Below are 19,330 nucleotides of genomic sequence, written 5' to 3'. Positions count from 1 at the left end.
TGGGTTTAAACTAATTCAGTACGGGGCTGGGAACCTAAATTGTAGTTTGAGTGTACAGGAGGTTGAGGTCAGAAATATGGTTTCAAGGAGAGTCATTGGCAAGCAGGAAGGTGGTTTGAAGTGTGTCTACTTCAACACCAGGAGCATCTGGAATAAGGTGGGTGAACTTGCAGCATGGGTTTGTACTCGGGACTCAATGTTGTGGCAATTTCAGAGTATAGTGCAGGGATAAGAATGGTTTTTTGCAGGTTCCAGGATTTAGATGTTGCAGCAAGAACAGAGAAGATTGTAAAAAAAGGGGGAAATGTGACATTCTTTGTCAAGGACAGTACTACGGGGCTGCAGAAAGGATGTTTGAGGACTCGTCTACTGAGGTAGTATCAGCTGAGGTTAGAAACAGGAAAGGAGAGGTCATCCTGTTGGGAGTTTTTTTTACAGGCCTCCAAATAGTTCCAGAGATATAGAGGAAAGGATAGCAAAGATTATTCTGGATAGGAGCGAGGGTAAAAGGGTAGTTGTTATAGGGGACTTTAACTTCCCAAATATTGACCGGAAATACAATAGTTTGAGTTCTTTAAATGTGTCAGTTTTTGTCAAATGAATACAGGAGGTTTCCTGACACAGTATGTCGACTGGCCAACAAGGGACACGGCCACACTGGATTTGGTACTGGGTAATGAACCCGGCCAGGTGATAGATTTAGAGATAGGTGAGCAATTTGGTGATAGTGACCACAATTCGGTTATAAAGAACAAAGAACGTTGCAATGCAGGAACAGGCCCTTCAGCCGTCCAAGCCTGCACTGATCCAGATCCTCTATCTATATCTGCCGTCTATTTTCTAAGGACCTGTATCCCTTTGCTCCCTGCCCATTTATATATCTGTCCAGATATATCTTAAATGACGCGATCGATCCCGCCCCTACCACCTTGCTAGCAAAGCATTCCAGGCACTCACCACCCTCTGCGTGAAGAACTTTCCATGTATATCTCCCCTACACTTTTCCCCTCACCTTGAACTCGTGCCCCTAGTAATTGAGTCCTCCACTCTGGGAAAAAGTTTTTTGCTATCCACTCTGTATACACCTCTCATGATTTTGTAGGCCTCAACTGGGTCTGCCCTCAACCACCTTCTTTCCAATGAAAATAATCCTAATCGACTCAACCTCTCCTCATAGCTAGCACCCTCCATACCAGGCAATATCCCGGTGAACCTCCTCTGTGCCCTCTTCAAAGCATCCACATCCTTTTGGTCATGTGGTGACCAGAACTGTACGCACCATTCCAAATGTGGCCGAACCAAAGTTTTATACAATTGTCATATGACCAGCCAATTCTTGTACTCAATATCCTGTCCGATGAAAGAAAGCATGCCATATGCCTTCTTGACGACTCTACTGACCTGCGTTGCCACCTTCAGGGAACAATGGACCTGAAAACCCAGCTCTCTCTGGACATCATTTTTCCCCATGACTTTTCCATTTATCATATAGTTTGCTCTGGAATTGCATCTTCCAAAGTGCATCACCTCACATTTGTCCGAATTGAATTGAATTGAATTTATTGTCACATGTACTGAGGCACAGTGAAAAGCTTTGACTTGCAGCAATACAGGCAGATCACAGAGTTAAGGAGCATAGATGGTAAATAATAAGTAAACAGCAGCAAAAACAAAACACAGATATAGGCTAATGTTAAGAGTTTGAGAGTCCATTCAGTATTCTAACAACAGTAGGTTAGAAACTGTTATGAAACTGGCTGGTGTGTGTGTTCAGGCTTCTGTACCTTCTCCCCCGATGGTAGAGGTTGCGAAAAACATTGCCAGGTTGGAATGGATCTTTGAGAATGTTGGCAGCCTTTCCTTGACAACGGGCCTGATAGATGGATTCTACAGATGGGGAGGTTGGCCGTTGTGATTGTTGGGGCAGAGTTCACCACTCTGTAACCATCTCCGGTCTTGAGTGGTATAGTTGCCATACCAGGTAGTGATATATCCAGACAGAATGTTCTCGATGACGCACCTATAAAAGTTGGCAAGGATATTCGCTGTCATGCCAAATTTCCTGAGCTTCCTGAGGAAAAGGAGACGTTGTTGGGCCTTTGTAACGAATGCGTCCACATGAAGAGTCAATGAAAGCTTGCTGTGGATGACCACTCCCTGGAGTTTTTCACTCTCCACTCGTTCCACCTCTGTGCTGTTAATGTGTATACCGCCAAAAGTCAATAATGAGTTCCTTGGTTTTTCGAGCACTCTGAGAGCTCGACCACTTGTCCAGGTCTTCCACCTCCCATCTGTAGTCGGTTTCGTCGCCATCTGAGATTCGACTGACTGGTGGTATCATCAGCGAACTTGTAAATGGCATTAGTCTGGTATTTGGCGACGCAGAGTCATGGGTATACAGTGAGTACAGTAGGGGGCAGAGTGCGCACCCCTGGGGGGCTCCAGTGTTGAGTGTTAGTGATGATGAAATATTGTCCCCAATTGTAGCCTGTGGGTCAGGAAACTGAAGATCCAGTTGCAGAGACGGGGCTTAGTCTGAGATCACTAAGTTTAGTAATCAGTCTCGAGGGGATAATAGTGTTGAAGGCTGTACTGTAGTCAACGAATAGGATTCTTAATTAGCTGTTCTTCATGTTCTAGGGAGGAGTGAAGGGCAAGTGATATGGCATCTGACATGAATCTTTTGCTCAGATAGGCAAATTGGAGTGGGTCAAGAGTAGTGGGGAGGCTGGAGTTGATTAATTCCTGATGAAGGGCTCCGGCCCGAAGTGTCGATTTTCCTGCTCCTTGGATGCTGCCTGACCTGCTGTGCTTTTCCAGGACCACTCTAACCTTGACGAGAGTTGATTAATGCCATGACCAGCCTTTCAAAGCACTTCATGACCACTGAAGTTAGGGCCACTGGGCGGTAGTTATTGAGACATGCTGCATGAGCCTTCTTTGGGACGATGTTGGCTGTCTTGAAACAGGCACCATCAGTGGCCTGCTGCAGGAAGAGATTGAAGATGTCCGAGAAGACCTCTGCCAGTTGATCTGCCCATGTTCTGAGTGAACTCTATCTGCCATTTCTCTGTCCAACTCTCCAATCTATCTATATTCTGCTGTATTCTCTGATAGTCCCCTTCACTATCTGCTATTCCAACAATTTTAGGGTCATTTGCAAACTTGCTAATGAGGCAACCTACACCTTCCTCCAAATCATTTACGTATATCACAAACAACAGTGGTACCAGCACGAGACATCACTGGTCACAGGTCTCCATTTTGAGAATCTTCCTTCCACTAATACTCTTGTCTCCTGTTGTCCAACCAGTTCTCTATCCATCTAGCGAAAACACCCTGGACACCAATGCAACTTCATCTTCTTCATCACCTACCATGGGGAACTTTATCAAACGCCTTACTAAAGTCCATGTACATGATATCTCCAGCCCTTCCCTCATGAATCAACTTTGCCACCTCTTCAAAGAATTCAATTCGGTTTGTAAGACATGACCTTCCCTGCACAAAACCATGCTGCCTATCACCGATAAGATCATTTTCTTGCAATTGGGTATATATCCTATCCCTTAGTATCTTCTCCATTAGCTTCCCTACCACTGATGTCAGGCTCACAGGTCTGCAATTACCTGGATTATCCCTGCTACCCTTCTTAAACAAGGGGACATAATGAGCAATTCTTCATTCTGCTGCAACCTCCACCTTTTTCAAGGATACTGCAAAGATATCTGTTAAGGCTCCAGCTATTTCTCCTCTGCTTCCCTCAGTAACCTGGGATAGATTCCATCCAGCCTATTATGTTTACTTTAGCGATGGAAAGGAATAGATATATACCACAGGGCAAGGGTTATAGCTGTGGGAAAGGCAATTATAATGCGATTAGGTAAAATTTGGGATGCACAGGATGGGAAAGGAAGCTGCAGGGGATGAGCACAATTGAAATGTGGAGCTTATTCAAGGAACAGTCACTGTGTGTCCTTGACAAGTATGTACCTGTCTGGCAGGAATGAAGCGGTCGAGCCAGGGAGCTGCAGTTTAGTCAAGAAGTTGAATTTCTTGTCAGGAGGAAGAAGATGGCTTACGTTAGGATGAGACACGAAGGCTCAGTCAGGACGCCTGAGAGTTACAAACTAGACAGGAAAGACCTAAAGAGAGAACTAAGAGCCAGAAGGGGACATGAGAAGTCATTGGCAGATAGGATCAAGGTAAAACCCTAAAGCTTTCTATAGGTATATCAGGAATAAAAGAATGACTAGAGTAAGATTAGGGCCAATTAAGGACAGTAGTGGAACGTTGTGCATGGAGTCCAAGGAGAAAGGAGAGGCGCTAAATAAATATTTTTCATCAGTACTCACACTAGAAAAAGACAATGCTGTCGAGGAGAAACTGAAATACAGGCTACATGGGAGGAGGTTCACGAGGAGGAGGTATTAGCAATTCTGGAAAATGTGAAAATAAGTAAGTCCCCTGGGCCAGATGGGATTTATCCTAGAATTCTCCGGGAAGCCAGGAAGGAGATTGCAGTGCCTTTGGCTTTGATCTTTATGTCATCACTGTCTACAGGAATAGTGCCAGAAGACTAGAGTGTGGCAAACGTTGTTCCCTTATTCAAGAGGAGGAGTAGAGACAACCCTGGAAATTATAGACCAGTGAGCCTTACTTAGGTTGTGGGTAAAGTGTTGGAAAAGGTTATGATAGGATTTATAATCATCTAGAGAGGAATATGCTGAATAGGGATAGTCAACACAGCTTTGTGATGGGTAGGTCGTGCCTTATTTATTGAGTTCTTTGAGAAGGTGACCAAACAGGTGGATGAGGGTAAAGTAATTGATGTGGTGTATATGGATTTCAGTAAGGTGTTTGATAAGGTTCCCCATAGTAGGCTACTGCACAATATACGGAGGCATGGGATTGAGACTGATTTAGTGGTTTGGTTCAGAAGTTGGCTAGCTGGAAGAAGAATGAGGGTGATGGTTGATGGGAAATATTCATCCTGGAATTCAGTTACTAGTGGTGTACCGCAAGGATCTCTTTTGGGGCCACTGCTGTTTGTCATTTTTATAAATGACCTCGAAGAGGGCATAGAAGGATGGGTTAGTAAATTTGCAGATGACACTAAGGTCAGTGGAGTTGTAGATAGTGTCGAAGAATGTTGCAGGTTACAAAGGGATATAGTTAAGCTGCAGAGCTCGGCTGAGAAGTGGCAACTGGAGTTTAATGCAGAACAGTCTGAGGTGAATCACTTTGGAAGGAGCAACAGGAATAAAGAGTACTGGGCTAATGATAAGATTCTTGGCAGTCTAGATGAGCAAAGAGATCTCGGTGGCCATGCACATAGATTCCTGAAAGGTTGGTAGGGTTGTTAAAGAAGATATATGGTGTGCTAGCATTTACTGGTAGAGAGATTGAGTTTCAGAGCCACGAGGTCATGCTGCAGCTGTACAAAACTCTGGTGCGGTTGCACTTGGAGTATTGCATACAGTTCTGGTCACCGCATTATAGGAAGGATGTGGTCGCTGCGGAAAGGGTGCAGAGGAGATTTACTTGGATGTTGCCTGGTATGGATGGAAGATCTTATGAGGAAAGGCTGAGGGACTTCAGCTATTTTCGTTTGAGAGAAAGTTGAGAAGTGACTTAACTGAGACATATAAGATGATCAGAAGGTTAGTTAGGGTGGTCAGTGAGAATCTTTTTCCTCAATTAGTGATGGCTTGCATCATTAGAGGGTACATAGCTTTAAATTGAGGGGTGATAGATATAGGACAGATGTCAGAGGTAGTTTCTTTACTCAGAGAGTAGTAGGGGCGTGGAACGCACCGGCTGCAACAGTAGTACACTTGCCAACTTTAAGGGCATTTAAATGGTCATTGGATAAACACACAGATGAAAATGGAATCATGTAGGATCGATGGACTTCAGATTCGTTCCACATGTCGGCGCAACATTGAGGACCGAAGGACCTGTACTGCGCTGTAATGTTTTATGTTCCTTGTATCTAATACATTGCAATTCAATCAACATCCTGGCACAATATTTTTGCACCCTCTCCAAAAGGTCCACATCTTTCTTATACTGTGGCAACCACAACTGCACGCAATACTCCAAATGTGGCCAAACTGGAGTTTTATATAGATGCAACATGATTTGCCACCTTTTACACCCAATTCCCCAAAGGATGAAGGGAAGCATGCTTTATGCCTTCTTTACCACCTTATCCACTTGTGTGGTCATTTTCAGGCAGCTAAGGACTCGCACCCCAAGATCTCTCTGTACTCTACTCAAACCACCAACAACTATTTATTATGAAAATTATGGTACTGTAATGCATTGTGCTGACAAAACACGATACTGCTTACAGATACCCGAACTCCACTCAGGCAGTTCCAAGAGATTGTATGGACAAAAATGCCTGACTACATATTCATTACAACTAGTGAAGTGCAGTGTGCTTCACCAGTTGGCATGAATATGTGGTCTCGCATTGTTGCCCCATAGGAGATTGCTGAGGCCTTGACAAAGATCTTGGCATCCTCTTTAGCCACAGAAGACTGGAGAAGAGTCAATGTTGTTCCTTTGCTAAGAAGGACAACAGGGATAATCCAGGAAATTATAGGCAGTGAGTAAGGACAGGATCTACTTGCATTTGGAAAATAACATATATCAGATTATAGTCAGTATGGCTTTGTGCAGAGATGGACTTATCTCACAAAGTTGCTTGAGTTTATCAAGGAAGTGATGAATATTGATTGATGAGGGTCGGGCAGTGGAAATTGTCTACATGGCCTTTACCAAAACATTTGACAAGGTCCTTCATTGTAGGCTGGTCCAGTGGATTAAGTCAAATGGGATCCATGGTGAGTTGATACGTTAGATACTAAACTGGCTTCGCCATAGAAGATGGAGGGTAGTTGTAGTTGGGTGTTTATCTGAATGGGGGTCTTTGACTAGTGGTGTTCCACAAGGATCAGTGCTGGTATCTCTGTTGTTTGCAAATCCAAATTATAAATGATCTGGATGAAAATATAAGTGTTTTAATTAATAAGATTGCAGGTGACACAAAAAACTGGAAGAGTTGTGGATAGTGAGAAAAGATATCAAAGGATACAGCATGATATAGATCAGTTGTAAATGTGGGTGGAGAAATGGCAGATGGAGTTTATAATCCAGACAAGTGTGAGGTGATGCATTTTGAGAATGCACGAGGAAACTCATGGAAGTCAGGATGACCTGTATCTTGGGAGGGGAACCTGGTGTGATGTAACCATACATCCACTGTGCTTGTCCTCCTACAACAGAGAGATTTGGATTTGCAAGATACTGTTGAAAGAATGCTGGGTGATTTGCTGCAAAGCATCTTCCTTTGGAAGAAGAAAATGGCAGGACCTTTAAGAGTATTGACATACAGAGAGATCTTGGGTTACAAGTCCATTGCTTCTTGAAATTGGCAACACAAGTGGATCAGGTGGTAAAGCCGGTGTACAGAATGTTTGCCTTCATCAGTCAGGGCACTGAGCATTCGGGGAAGCGAGTGCCAGGGTAGCGCGAGGGGAAGCGCATCCCGGGGAGGCACGAGGGGAAGCGCGTCCCGGGTAGGCGTGAGGGGAAGCGAGTCCCGGGGAGGCGCGAGGGGAAGCGAGTCCCGGGGAGGCGCGAGGGGAAGCGAGTCCCGGGGAGGCGCGAGGGGAAGCGAGTCCCGGGGAGGCGCGAGGGGAAGCGAGTCCCGGGGAGGCGCGAGGGGAAGCGAGTCCCCGGGAGGCGCGAGGGGAAGCGCGTCCCGGGGAGACGCGAGGGGAAGCGCGTCCCGGGGAGGCGCGAGGGGAAGCGCGTCCCGGGGAGGCGCGAGGGGAAGCGCGTCCCGGGGAGGCGCGAGGGGAAGCGAGTCCCGGGGAGGCGCGAGGGGAAGCGAGTCCCGGGGAGGCGCGAGTGTACTGAGGCTTGGAGTGAAGCAGGACAGTTGTTGGACTGGGACCTCAAATGGCAGTCAGACCATGTGCTTGCTGAGCTGCTGCAATGTAATGCCCATTTGAAACTTTCACTTGACCATAATGCCAATCCTTTAACTATGTTATAACTATCTTATAATTTATTTTTTAAGAAACTAAGTAATGATGTCCCTTTATTTCGCTTTTGTATCCAAGATTCTTACCTACGTACTTGTACTAAAGGTGACGCCATTAGAGGCAACTATTGTAAAAACTGGAATACACATGACAATAAAGGGTATTCTATTCTATTCTAAACATTGATAAATCATATTGCAGTTGCATAAATCATTAGTTAGGCCACATTTAGAGTAGTTTGTAACATTCTGGTTGCTACACGATGGGAAGGATGTGTAATCTTTGGAGAGGGTGCAGAAGAAGTTTACCAGTATGTTTTTTAGATACAGTGTACAGAGGAACCTTAATTATCTGAATACCGATTATCCGAGGGAGATCTCGAGGTCCTGATGGAAACATTACATCAAAGACGTGTTTCCAACAGTGATCACATCTTTTGTTTACAATGATTAAACAAGTTAAACAGGCACTGCTTAATCCAAATGACTGACTACCCGCGCCCTCTCTCTCTCCCCACACTTTCCCTGAAGTTCTACACAGCGGTGTACCCTAAACCCTCCCTTCCCCAAATAATCTCTCCAACATTGTCCTGTACAGGGAAATGGTGGAACCTGTCAAAATGTTGCAGTAAAAAGTTGCGATTGTGGCTGTGGCTGAGTGTGTGTGTGCGCACTATTTGGAGACTTATCCCACAAAGGCAACGGCAGCAGCATGGAGCCTTGTTGGTGTACAGTCCAGCTGCCCTGGAGAGGGGGAGGGGACCAGTGTTGGACGGGGTTTGGGGTGAGGGGAGTTGTTGCACAGGATTGGGGACGGGGTCAGTGTTGAGGGTGGGGGAGTTGTTGCAAGGGGGTTGGGTGTGGGGGAGCGGGAGTAGGTGTTGCTCGTGGATGGGGGCGGGAGTGGGTCGAGGTGTTGCAAGGGGTTGGGCAGGGGGGCGGTGTTGGGGGCAGAGGGGCGGTGTTGCACAGCATTGGGGGCGGGGAGGTGGTATGGGGGGCAGAGGGGAGGTGTTGCAAGCATTGGGGGTAGTGTTGGGGGCAGGGGGCGGTGTTGCAAGCATTGGGGGCGGTGTTGGCGGCAGAGGGGTGGTGTTGCAAGTATTGGCGGCGGGGGTGGTGCTGTGGGGGGCAGAGGGGCGGTGTTGCAAGCATTGGGGGTGGTGTTGGCGGCAGAGGGGTGGTGTTGCAAGTATTGGCGGCGGGGGGGTGGTGTGGGGGGCAGAGGGACAGTGTTGCAAGCATTGGGGGCGGGGAGTGGTATTGGGGGTGGGGGTGTTGGTGTCGGACAGTGTTGTTGCAGTCTCCCGAACGGGGAGCAGACTTTAAAAACTCCGAGCCCCAGAGGAAAGGCATTTTAGCGATTAACCGAACAATCAATTATCCAAACGAAATAGTGCCCGCCCATTATGTTCGGATAATTGAGATTCCCCTGTATTAGCTAAAAGGAGAGATTGGACAAATCCGGATTTTCACTCGTGTCAGAGGCTGAAGGGTGACTGAAAGTAGTATATTAAATTATGAGAGACATGGATAGAGTGGTTAGTTGGAGTCTTTTTCCCCAGGATAGAAATATCAATTACTAGGGGATATTGGTTTAAGGATCTAAGTTTGCTCACTGAGCTGGAAGGTTTGTTTTCAGACGTTTTGTCATCATACTAGGTAACATCATTAGCGAAACTCCAGTGAAGCACTTGTCATAGAGTAATAGAGATGTACAGCATGGAAATAGACCCTTCGGTCCATCCCGTCCATGCCAACCAGATATCCCAACCCAATCTAGTCCCACTTGCCAGCACCCGACCCATATCCCTCCAAACCCTTCCTATTTATATACCCATCCAAATGCCTTTTAAATGTTGCAATTGTACTTGCCTCCACCACTTCCTCCAGCAACTCATTCCATACACACATCACCCTCTGTGTGAAAAAGTTGCCCCTTAGGTATCTTTTATATCTTTCCCCTCTCACCCTAAACCTATACCCTGTAGTTCTGGACTCCCCGACCCCAGGGAAAAGACTTTGTCTATTCATCCTATCCATGCCCCTCATGATTTTATTAACCTCTATAAGGTCACCTCTCAGCCTCCGAAGCTCCAGGGAAAACAGCCCTAGCCTGTTTAGCCTCTCCCTATAGCTTAAATCCTCCAACCCTGGCAACATCCTTGTAAACCTTTTATGAACCCTTTCAAGTTTCACAACATCTTTCCCAGTTTTAAATATATATAGATACAGCACACTTCCTTAGGACACCATGTTGGATTTTCAATACTTGCCTGATGAACTGCACAAACACATTACTATATGAAGTTAATCAAAAATGGAATTGCAATTTTTGTCCAATACAGTTTTGGTTTATTGGTCCATCACTACCATAATGGTTTGGGGTGGCAGAACTTCGGGAGGTTGGACCAAACAAGGGATGCATTTCCAAACTTTTCAAATATTAAAATCAAAAGCAATAACAATCTGCCTGACATAATCCCAGATGCAATTTCAATTTTGGGATTTTAGTGTCATCCTTAGCTGTCTCACAGTGACAAAGACTTCTCTTCAAGCACACTAAATTGTGTGGCCAAACATAAATTACTTAAAGCTGTTAGGCATTTCAATTCTTCTACTGAGATACCTCTAAAAATCTTGGATCTATTATGCTTTATTGGATCAGTCAAAAAAAATGGTCAGGCAAATTTTTGCAAGTTTACACAAAACAGATCTCAATGGGCCCCAACAGTTAAAATATACTTTTCAGGATTAATCCAATCAATTCATCCCTATTCCATATTAGTGACAAATTGAAAAACTAAAATGAAACAAAGCGTTGAATCATTCCAGCTTAAATGTTAATTCCACCTATAAAAATACAGAGAGGCATTGAAATAATTTATCTGCAAGATTTCAAATGACTATAGCTGATAAAATGTGTAACCACAAGCTGTTTGCACACAGTTAGAAATGAAGTGAGGCTGACTGAGCAATTTCCAGATTAGTTCCAGTTTTTACAATGAGAAATTGGCTCTGTTCAATTATTTTGAATACCCTGCTTTAGTTTTGACAGTAACTTACAACTACACTTAAGAAATGCTGCAAACAGAATCACATCGCTGCACATGCTTTACCCAAAAGGAAAACAAACAATTTATAATCCTTGATGTTATGGCCCATTTTCTATTTGTGTGTTGAGGTTTCCTTGGGTTGGCAATGTAATTTCCTGTGTTGGTAATACTATTTCTGGTTCTTTTCCTCAGAGGGTGGTAGATGGGGTCCAAATTGATGTGTCCGTTGATAGAAGCATGGCATTCCAATTGGAACTCTAGGAATTCTCATGCATGTCTCTGTTTGGCTTGTCCTAGGATGGATGCGTTGTCCCAGCCAAAGTGATATCCTTCCTCGTCTATATGTAAGGATACTAGTGATAGTGGGTCATGTCTTTTTGTGGCTAGTTGAAGCTCATGTATCCTGGTGACTAGTTTTCTGCCTGTTGTCCAATGTAGTGTTTGCTATAGCTGTTCAAAGGTATTTTAAAAATTACATTGGTCTTGCTTGTTATCTGTATAGGGTCTTTAAAGTTCATTAGCTGCTGTTTTCGTGTGTTGGTGGGTTTGTGGGCTACCATGCTCCCGAGAGGTCTGAGTAGTCTGGCAGTCATTTCCAAAATGTCTTTGATGTAGGGCAGAGTGGAGAGGGTTTCTGGGTGTGTTTGGGTTTGTTGCTGAGAAATTGGCAGACTGTGTTCATTGGGTACCCGTTCTTTTTGAATATGCTGCATAGGTGATTGTCCTCTGCGCTGCAGTGTGTAGTGGCTCGTTGAAATAATGTTCTAATACCGCCTCGTTTGTGGGTATTGGGATGATTGCTTCTGAAGTTGAGTGTTTGGTCCATATGTGTTGTTTTCCTGTAGACACTGATTTGAAGTTCCCTATTGACTGTTTGCTCCACTGTAACATTGAGGAATGGTAGTTTGTTGTTGTTTTTCTCCTCTTTTGTGAACTTTATGCCAGTAAGATATTATTGATGGTCTTGAACGTTTCCTCCAATTTGTTTTGTTTAGTGATGACAAAGGTGTCGTCCACATAGCGGACCCAAAGTTTGGGTTGGATGGTAGGCAGAGCTGTTTGTTTGAGTCTCTGCATTACTGTCTCTGCTAAGAACCCTGATATTGGAGATCCCATGGGTGTACAGCTGGTTTGTCTGTAGATTTTGTTATTGAAAGTGAAGTGCGTGGTGAGGCATAGGTCCAGTAGCTTGACGATATTGTCCTTGTTGATGAAGTTGGTGGTGTTTGATGTATGCGTCTTTGGTTCTTCTAATAATGTAGTGAGTGTTGACAGATGTGTACAGGGCTGTTACGAAAAAGGAGTCCATTATTTCATCCTCTTCTATTTTGGTGTCTTTGATGGTGTTCAGGAATTCTTGAAACAAATCTCAAAACTCGCTAACATTGGTTTAAGGTAAAAGGGTTAAGTTTAAGGGATCTGCACGGGGCAGGTTTCTTTTAAAACAGAGGGTGGTAAGTGCCTGGAAAGCTGCCTGAGGTGGAAGGAGATAGATGCAATAGCAATATTTAAGAGTCATCCTGACGGGTATCTGAATAGGCAGGGAATAGAGCGATTTAGACAACGTACAGGTTGTTCTGCTATAAACGCGTGTTTCATTAACGCAAAGTTGTTATGATGCAATTGACGAATTGGGGACACTGTTTCTAAAGGGCAAACTTTTGAAATGTGTGTTAGCTGTAACACAATTACATCGCCAACACTTTCAATGCTTTTGCTTAAAGCATGACATTTCGATAACATGATATTGCACAAGAACGCAACCATCATGTTATAGAAGAACTACTTGTAGAGGCAAAAGATTTTTAGTTTAGAAAGGCATCATGTTTTGCTGCAGTCTTGGCAGGCTGAAGGACCTGTTCCTGCACTGTGGATTTTGTCCATAGGGTTTAAGGTGGAGGGGTGGGGGGGGGGGGGTAAAGTGTAAAGGTGATGCGCAAGTCTATGTTTTTTTTTCACACAGAGTATGATAGGTGCCTGAAACATCCCGTGGGGTGAAGTGGTGAAAGCAGATATGATAGCATAGAACATAACAGCGCAGTACAGGCCCTTTAGCCCTCAATAGTGCGCCGACCTGTCATACCAATTTGAAGACCATTTAACCTACACTATTCCACGTACGCCCATATGCTTGTCCAATGACGACTTAAATGTACTTAAAGTTGACGAATCTACTACCGTTGCAGGCAAAGCATTCCATACTCTTACTACCTCTGACATCTGTCCTATAGCTATCACAAATGATTAAGAGGCATTTTGGCAGACACATGAACAGGAAGGGAATAGAGGGTTGCAGAGTTTATGGAGGCAGATGGGATTAGTTTATAGTGGCATCATGGTTGGCATGACATGGTAGGCCAAAGGGCCTGTTCTTGTGCTGCACTGATCTATGTACTGCATCAAACAGCTCTCTCCTAAACTCCACCAGATTAAAATCTATGCTGAAAACAAACAGAACCCACTCCAACTTGATTCGGTTTGCTTGGCAGTCCACGTGCTAAATCAGAAACCCTGCCATGACTCAGACTCCTAGAGAAGCTCACGCTTTAATCTCCCAGCCACAATTATGAGTCATCAGTTTCTGATGATCTCACAAATGCATAGAGAGGAGGGGGAAATTTATCTCACAACTCAGCTAGCTAAACAAGCAAGTCAAAGTCAAAGTCACACAGACATCCAAGTCTAATTTATGTCCAAAGGAGACTGAAGCTGCAAGATGATAGAAACTTTCAGGAAATACAGGGGAATTCAGATGCACTTAATGGAATACATAGCCACTTGTAATCCGGACAGATACAGCACATTGCACAATTTTAACCAAAGTTGAGCATTATCATTTATATTACAGACGCAAGACAAATAAATCCTTGACTCTAAAACATGCAACAGATTTATTAAAGATGAATAACATTTGATAAATCAGCAGAGGTAGCAAAACAAGTAGTGTATGCTACATCTTGACTGGTACCCAATGTAGATTAATTCATGTTGTGCACACACGCAAGACATATCTGCATGCAACAGGGAAGGCCACATACAAAGGCCTGAAGATCATGACAAATCTCTCTCCTTCCTGGACCTCTCAATCGATGGTGACTGACTCAACACTGACATTTTCTGCAAACCTACCAACTCCCACAGCAACCTGGATTACACTTCCTCCCACCCTACCTCCTGTAGAAATGCTATCCCTTATCCCAAATTCCTCTGCCTCCACTGCATCTGCTCCCAGGAGGACCAGTTCCACCACAGAACACACCAGATGCCCTCCAGCGCATCTCATCCACTTCCCACACCTTCGCCTTCAAACTCCACCACTCTAACTGCAACAAGGAAAGAGCCCATCTGGTCCTCATCTTCCACCCCACCAACCTCTGTATACATTGCATCACCTCTGCCATTTCCACCACCTACAAACAGACTCCACCACCAGAGATACATTTCCCTCCCACCACTAACCGCTTTCTGTAAAGACCGTTCCCTTCGCAACTATCTCGTCAGGTCCACGCCCCCCACCCAACAACCCATCCTCCCTTCCTGGCACCTTCCCCTGCCCCGCAGTAATTGCAAAACCTGCGCCCACACATCCCCCTCACCTCCGTTCAAGGCCCCATAGGAGCCTTCCACACCATCAAAGGTTCATCTGCACTTCCACACGTCATTTCTGTATCCATTATTTCTGATGGTGTCTCTTCATTGGGGAGACAGGATGCCTACTTGCAGAGCACTTTAGAGAACATCTCTGGGATACCCACACCAACCAACTGCACCGCCCCTTGGCCAAACACTTCAACTCCCTCTCCCACTCTGCTGAGGACATGCAGATCCTGGGCTCCTCCATTGCCACTCCCTTACCATCCGACCTGTGGAGGAAGAACGCCTCACCTTCCCACTCGGGATTCTCCAACCTCATAACATCAATGTGGATTTCACCAATTTCCTCATTTCCCCTCCCCCAACTTTACCCCAGTTCCAACCTGCCAGCTCAGCACCTTTCTCATGATCTGTCGCATCTGTCCATCTTCCTTCCCATCTATCCGCTCCACCCTCAGCAACCTGCCCCTTGCCCTACTCCTCTCTCGTTTATCTCTCCACCCCAGAGGCTCCCAGCCTCATTCCTGATGAAAGGCTTTTGCCCGAAACGTCGATTTTCCTGCTCCTTGGATGCTGCCTGACCTGCTGTGCTTTTCCACACTCTTGACTCCGATATGCAAAGAAGTGTCAATTAGGGTTGGGAACTAACTCTGCACTCGGCATCTGAACACAATGGTGTTACTTTAGGTGGAATAGTCCTGTATACTACACCAAAACAATGATTTCTAACAGTATCTAGACTGGGATTTTGCCTAATCAGTGGAAAGATCAGACCATACTAGAGAAGCAGTGTTCACCATGTTTGTCCATAAACTTATAAACATATGGATGAAAATGGAATAGTGTAGGATAGATAGGCTTCAGATTTGATTCCACAAGTCGGCACAACATCGAGGGTTGAAGGGCCTGTTCTGTGCTGTAACGTTCTTTCTTCTAACCTCCAGGCCAACTCCACCTTCAGCAAAACATAGGCCACTATTGCAACTGGTTGTTAAGTCTTGTGCAAATGGAGATTATGCAATTACTGCCTTAATTAATTTGGATAGATTCCATGAAGACACCCTCAGTATGGCATACATGTAGAATTGAATGTGTGCTGTATGGGGTTTCTGCTTACCTGTGAGATTGAACCTCCCATGTTGAATGTTGGCTTCTCAGTAGATAGTGGTGGTTTTGTTGAAGGAATGAGTGGGGGAGGGGAGGGAATGTTGGATGGTCTAGCTGGTCTGGTAATCACTAACTTCCCTCCTTCAGATGTAGTTTGCATCATTTGATGTGGAGCGGGCTGAAGAACTGCAAGGCAAAGTGACAAGTTCAATCAGTCAAATACACTGCTGTAGCTACATCTGGATAGCTAGAACTTTTGGAAATGAAAGGTGATGTACTTGTAACTTCAGAGACTCAAAATTTAAACCTGCACTTACTTGTTCTGCAATCATTACTTTTTTCTCCTTTTCTGTCTATAAACTTTTCTGCCATCCTATTTCAGCCTTTTTTCATTCACTCATGGGATGCTGGTGTTGCTGGTGGGGCCAGCATTTATTGCCCTCGAGAAAGTCATGGCAAGCCGCTTTCTTGAACCACTGCAGTCCACGTATTGTAGGCTGCCCTACAATGCCACAGGGGAGAATTTCCAAGATTGTGATGCACTGACACTGAAGAAACAGGGATATATTTCCAAGTCAGGATGCCGAGTGGCTTGGAGGAGAACTTACAAATAGGGTTGTTCCCATATATCTACTGCTGTTGTCCTTTGAGATAGAAGTGGTTGTTGGATTGAGGATCACTGGTACATTTCTGCAGCACTGAGTGACGGTGGAATGACTAAGCTTTTGTCGATGTGGTACCAATCAAGCAGCCTGCTGTGTCCTGGATGGCATCAAGGTTCTTGAATGTTCTCAAAGGTGCACTCATCCAGGCAAATGGAGAGCATTCCGTTATGCTCCTGGCATGTGTTTAGATGGACAAACTTTGGGGAGTCAGAAAGTGAGTTATTTGTTGCAGGATTTCTAGCCTCTGACTTACACTTCTTTTGGATTAGAAACTGGCTTTCTGAAAGAAAGCAGCGAGTGGTGTTGATGGAAAATATTCAGCCTGGAGTACAGTTACTAGTGGTGTGCCACAAGGATCTGTTTTGGGACCACTGCTGTTTGTCATTTTTATAAATGACAAAGACATAGGCACAGGTGGATAGATTAGTAAATTTGCAGATGACACTAAGGTCGGTGGAGTAGTGGACAGTGTGGAAGAATGTTACAGGTTGCAGGGGGACTTGGAGAAACTGCAGATTTGGGCTGAGAGGTGGCAAATGGAGTTCAATGCTGCTAAATGTGAGGTGATGTGAGGTCACTTTGGGAAGAATAACAGGAAGGCAGAGTACTGGGTCAATGTAAAGATTCTTGGTAGTGTGGTAGTGCAGAGGGATCTTGGAGTTAAAGTACATAGATCGCTGAAAGTTGCCACCCAGGTGGATAGTGCTGTTAAGAAGGCTTACGTTGTGTTAGGTTTCATTCGTACTGGGATTCTGTAGCCGCAATATCGTGCTGCAAATATAAAACGCTGGTGCGGCCACACTTGGAATGTTGTGTACAGTTCTGGTCCCCATATTTCGGGAAGGATGTGGAAGCATTGGAAATGGTGCAGAGGAGATTTACTCGGATGTTGTCTAGTCTGGAGGGAAGGTCTTATGAGGAAAGACTGAGAGACTTGAACCTGCTCTCATTGGCAAGAAGAAGGCTAAGAGGAGATTTGATAGAGACATACAAGATGATCAGAGGATTAGATAGGGTAGACAGTGAAAGTCTTTTTCCTTGGATGATGACGTCAGCATAGAACATGGAACATAGAAGAATACAGCGCAGTACCGGCCCTTCGGCCTTCGATGTTGCGCCGATCCAAGCCCACCTAACCTACACTAGCCCACTATCCTCCATATGCCTATCCAATGCCCGCTTAAATGCCCATAATGAGGGAGAGTCCACCACTGCTACTGGCAGGGCATTCCATGAACTCACGACTCGCTGAGTAAAGAACCAACCCCTAACATCTGTCCTATACCTACCCCCCCTTAATTTAAAGCTATGCCCCCTTGTAATAGCTGACTCCATACGTGGAAAAAGATTCTCACTGTCGACCCTATCTAAACCCCTAATCATCTTATACACCTCTATCAAGTCACCCCTAAACCTTCTTTTCTCCAATGAAAACAACCCCAAGTGCCTCAGCCTTTCCTCATACGATCTTTCTACCATACCAGGCAACATCCTGGTAAACCTCCTCTGCACCCGTTCCAGTGCCTCCACATCCTTCCTATAGTATGGCGACCAAAACTGCACACAATACTCCAGATGCGGCCGCACCAGAGTCTTATACAACTGCAACATGACCTCAGTACTCCGGAACTCAATTCCTCTACCAATAAAAGCCAGTACGCCATATGCCTTCTTCACCGCACAATTTACCTGGGTGGCAACTTTCAAAGATCTGTGTACATGGACACCAAGATCCCTCTGCTCATCCACACTACCAAGGATCCGACCGTTAGCCCAGTACCCCATCTTTTTGTTATTCTTCCCAAAGTGAATCACCTCACACTTAGCTACATTGAACTCCATTTGCCACCTTTCTGCCCAGTTCTGCAGCTTATCTATATCCCGCTGTAACCTGCCACATCCTTCCTCACTGTCTACAACTCCTCCGACTTTCGTATCATCCGCAAACTTGCTCACCCAACCTTCTAACCCCTCCTCCAGGTCATTTATAAAAATGACAAACAGCAATGGTCCCAAAACAGATCCTTGCGGAACACCGCTAGTGACAGCACTCCAAGATGAACCTTTGCCATCAACTACTACCCTCTGTCTTCTTCCAGCCAGCCAACTCTGTGGCTGGGCGGCACGGTGGCACAGTGGTTAGCACTGCTGCCTCGCAGCGCCAGAGACCCGGGTTCAATTCCCGACTCAGGCGACTGACTGTGTGGAGTTTGCACGTTCTCCCCGTGTCTGCGTGGGTTTCCTCCGGGTGCTCCGGTTTCCTCCCACAGTCCAAAGATGTGCAGGGTCAGGTGAATTGGCCATACTAAATTGCCCGTAGTGTTAGATAAGGGGTAAATATAGGGGTATGGGTGGGTTTCGCTTCGGCGGGTCGGTGTGGACTTGTTGGGCCGAAGGGCCTGTTTCCACACTGTAATCTAATCTAATCTAATCTAAACTCCTAATCCAAACCTCCAACTCACCCTCAATGCCATACCTCCGTATTTTTTGCAGTAGTCTACCATGGGGAACCTTATCAAACGCCTTACTAAAATCCATATACACCACATCTACTGCTTTCCCCACCTCCTTAGTCACCTTCTCAAAGAATTCAATAAGGTTTGTGAGGCACGACCTGCCCTTCACTAAACCATGCTGACTATCCTTGATCACATTATTCATATCCAGATGTTCATAAATCCTATCCCTTACAATTCTCTCTAAGATTTTGCCCACAACAGAAGTGAGACTCACCGGCCTATAATTACTAGGGTTATCCCTACTCCCCTTCTTGAACAAGGGAACCACATTTGCTAGCCTCCAATCTTCTGGCACTACTCCTGTAGACAACGAGGACATAAAAATCAAGG

At 45.2% G+C, this 19,330-nt stretch overlaps 1 protein-coding gene across 15 annotated transcripts in view; it reads right to left on the bottom strand.

The window, feature by feature from the left end:
* The window catches only part of ncor1 (nuclear receptor corepressor 1), a 411,320-nt gene that overhangs the window by 95,913 nt on the left and 296,077 nt on the right, over positions 1 to 19,330 (bottom strand). For all 15 annotated transcript variants that reach the window (XM_087977100.1, XM_087977101.1, XM_087977099.1 and 12 more), the window contains one exon: positions 15,827 to 16,002. In XM_087977100.1, the coding sequence (XP_087833226.1) occupies positions 15,827 to 16,002 (176 nt within the window). The remainder of the gene's footprint in view (positions 1 to 15,826; positions 16,003 to 19,330) is intronic.

The sequence above is a fragment of the Chiloscyllium plagiosum genome, unplaced genomic scaffold, assembly GCF_037043375.1.
Source record: "Chiloscyllium plagiosum isolate Xiang-an unplaced genomic scaffold, Cpla_swu_hap1 HiC_scaffold_31, whole genome shotgun sequence".
NCBI classification, from domain to species: Eukaryota; Metazoa; Chordata; class Chondrichthyes; order Orectolobiformes; family Hemiscylliidae; genus Chiloscyllium; species Chiloscyllium plagiosum.
Note: the sequence above shows the minus strand (reverse complement) of the source record. Positions and strands in the feature narration are given on the sequence as shown.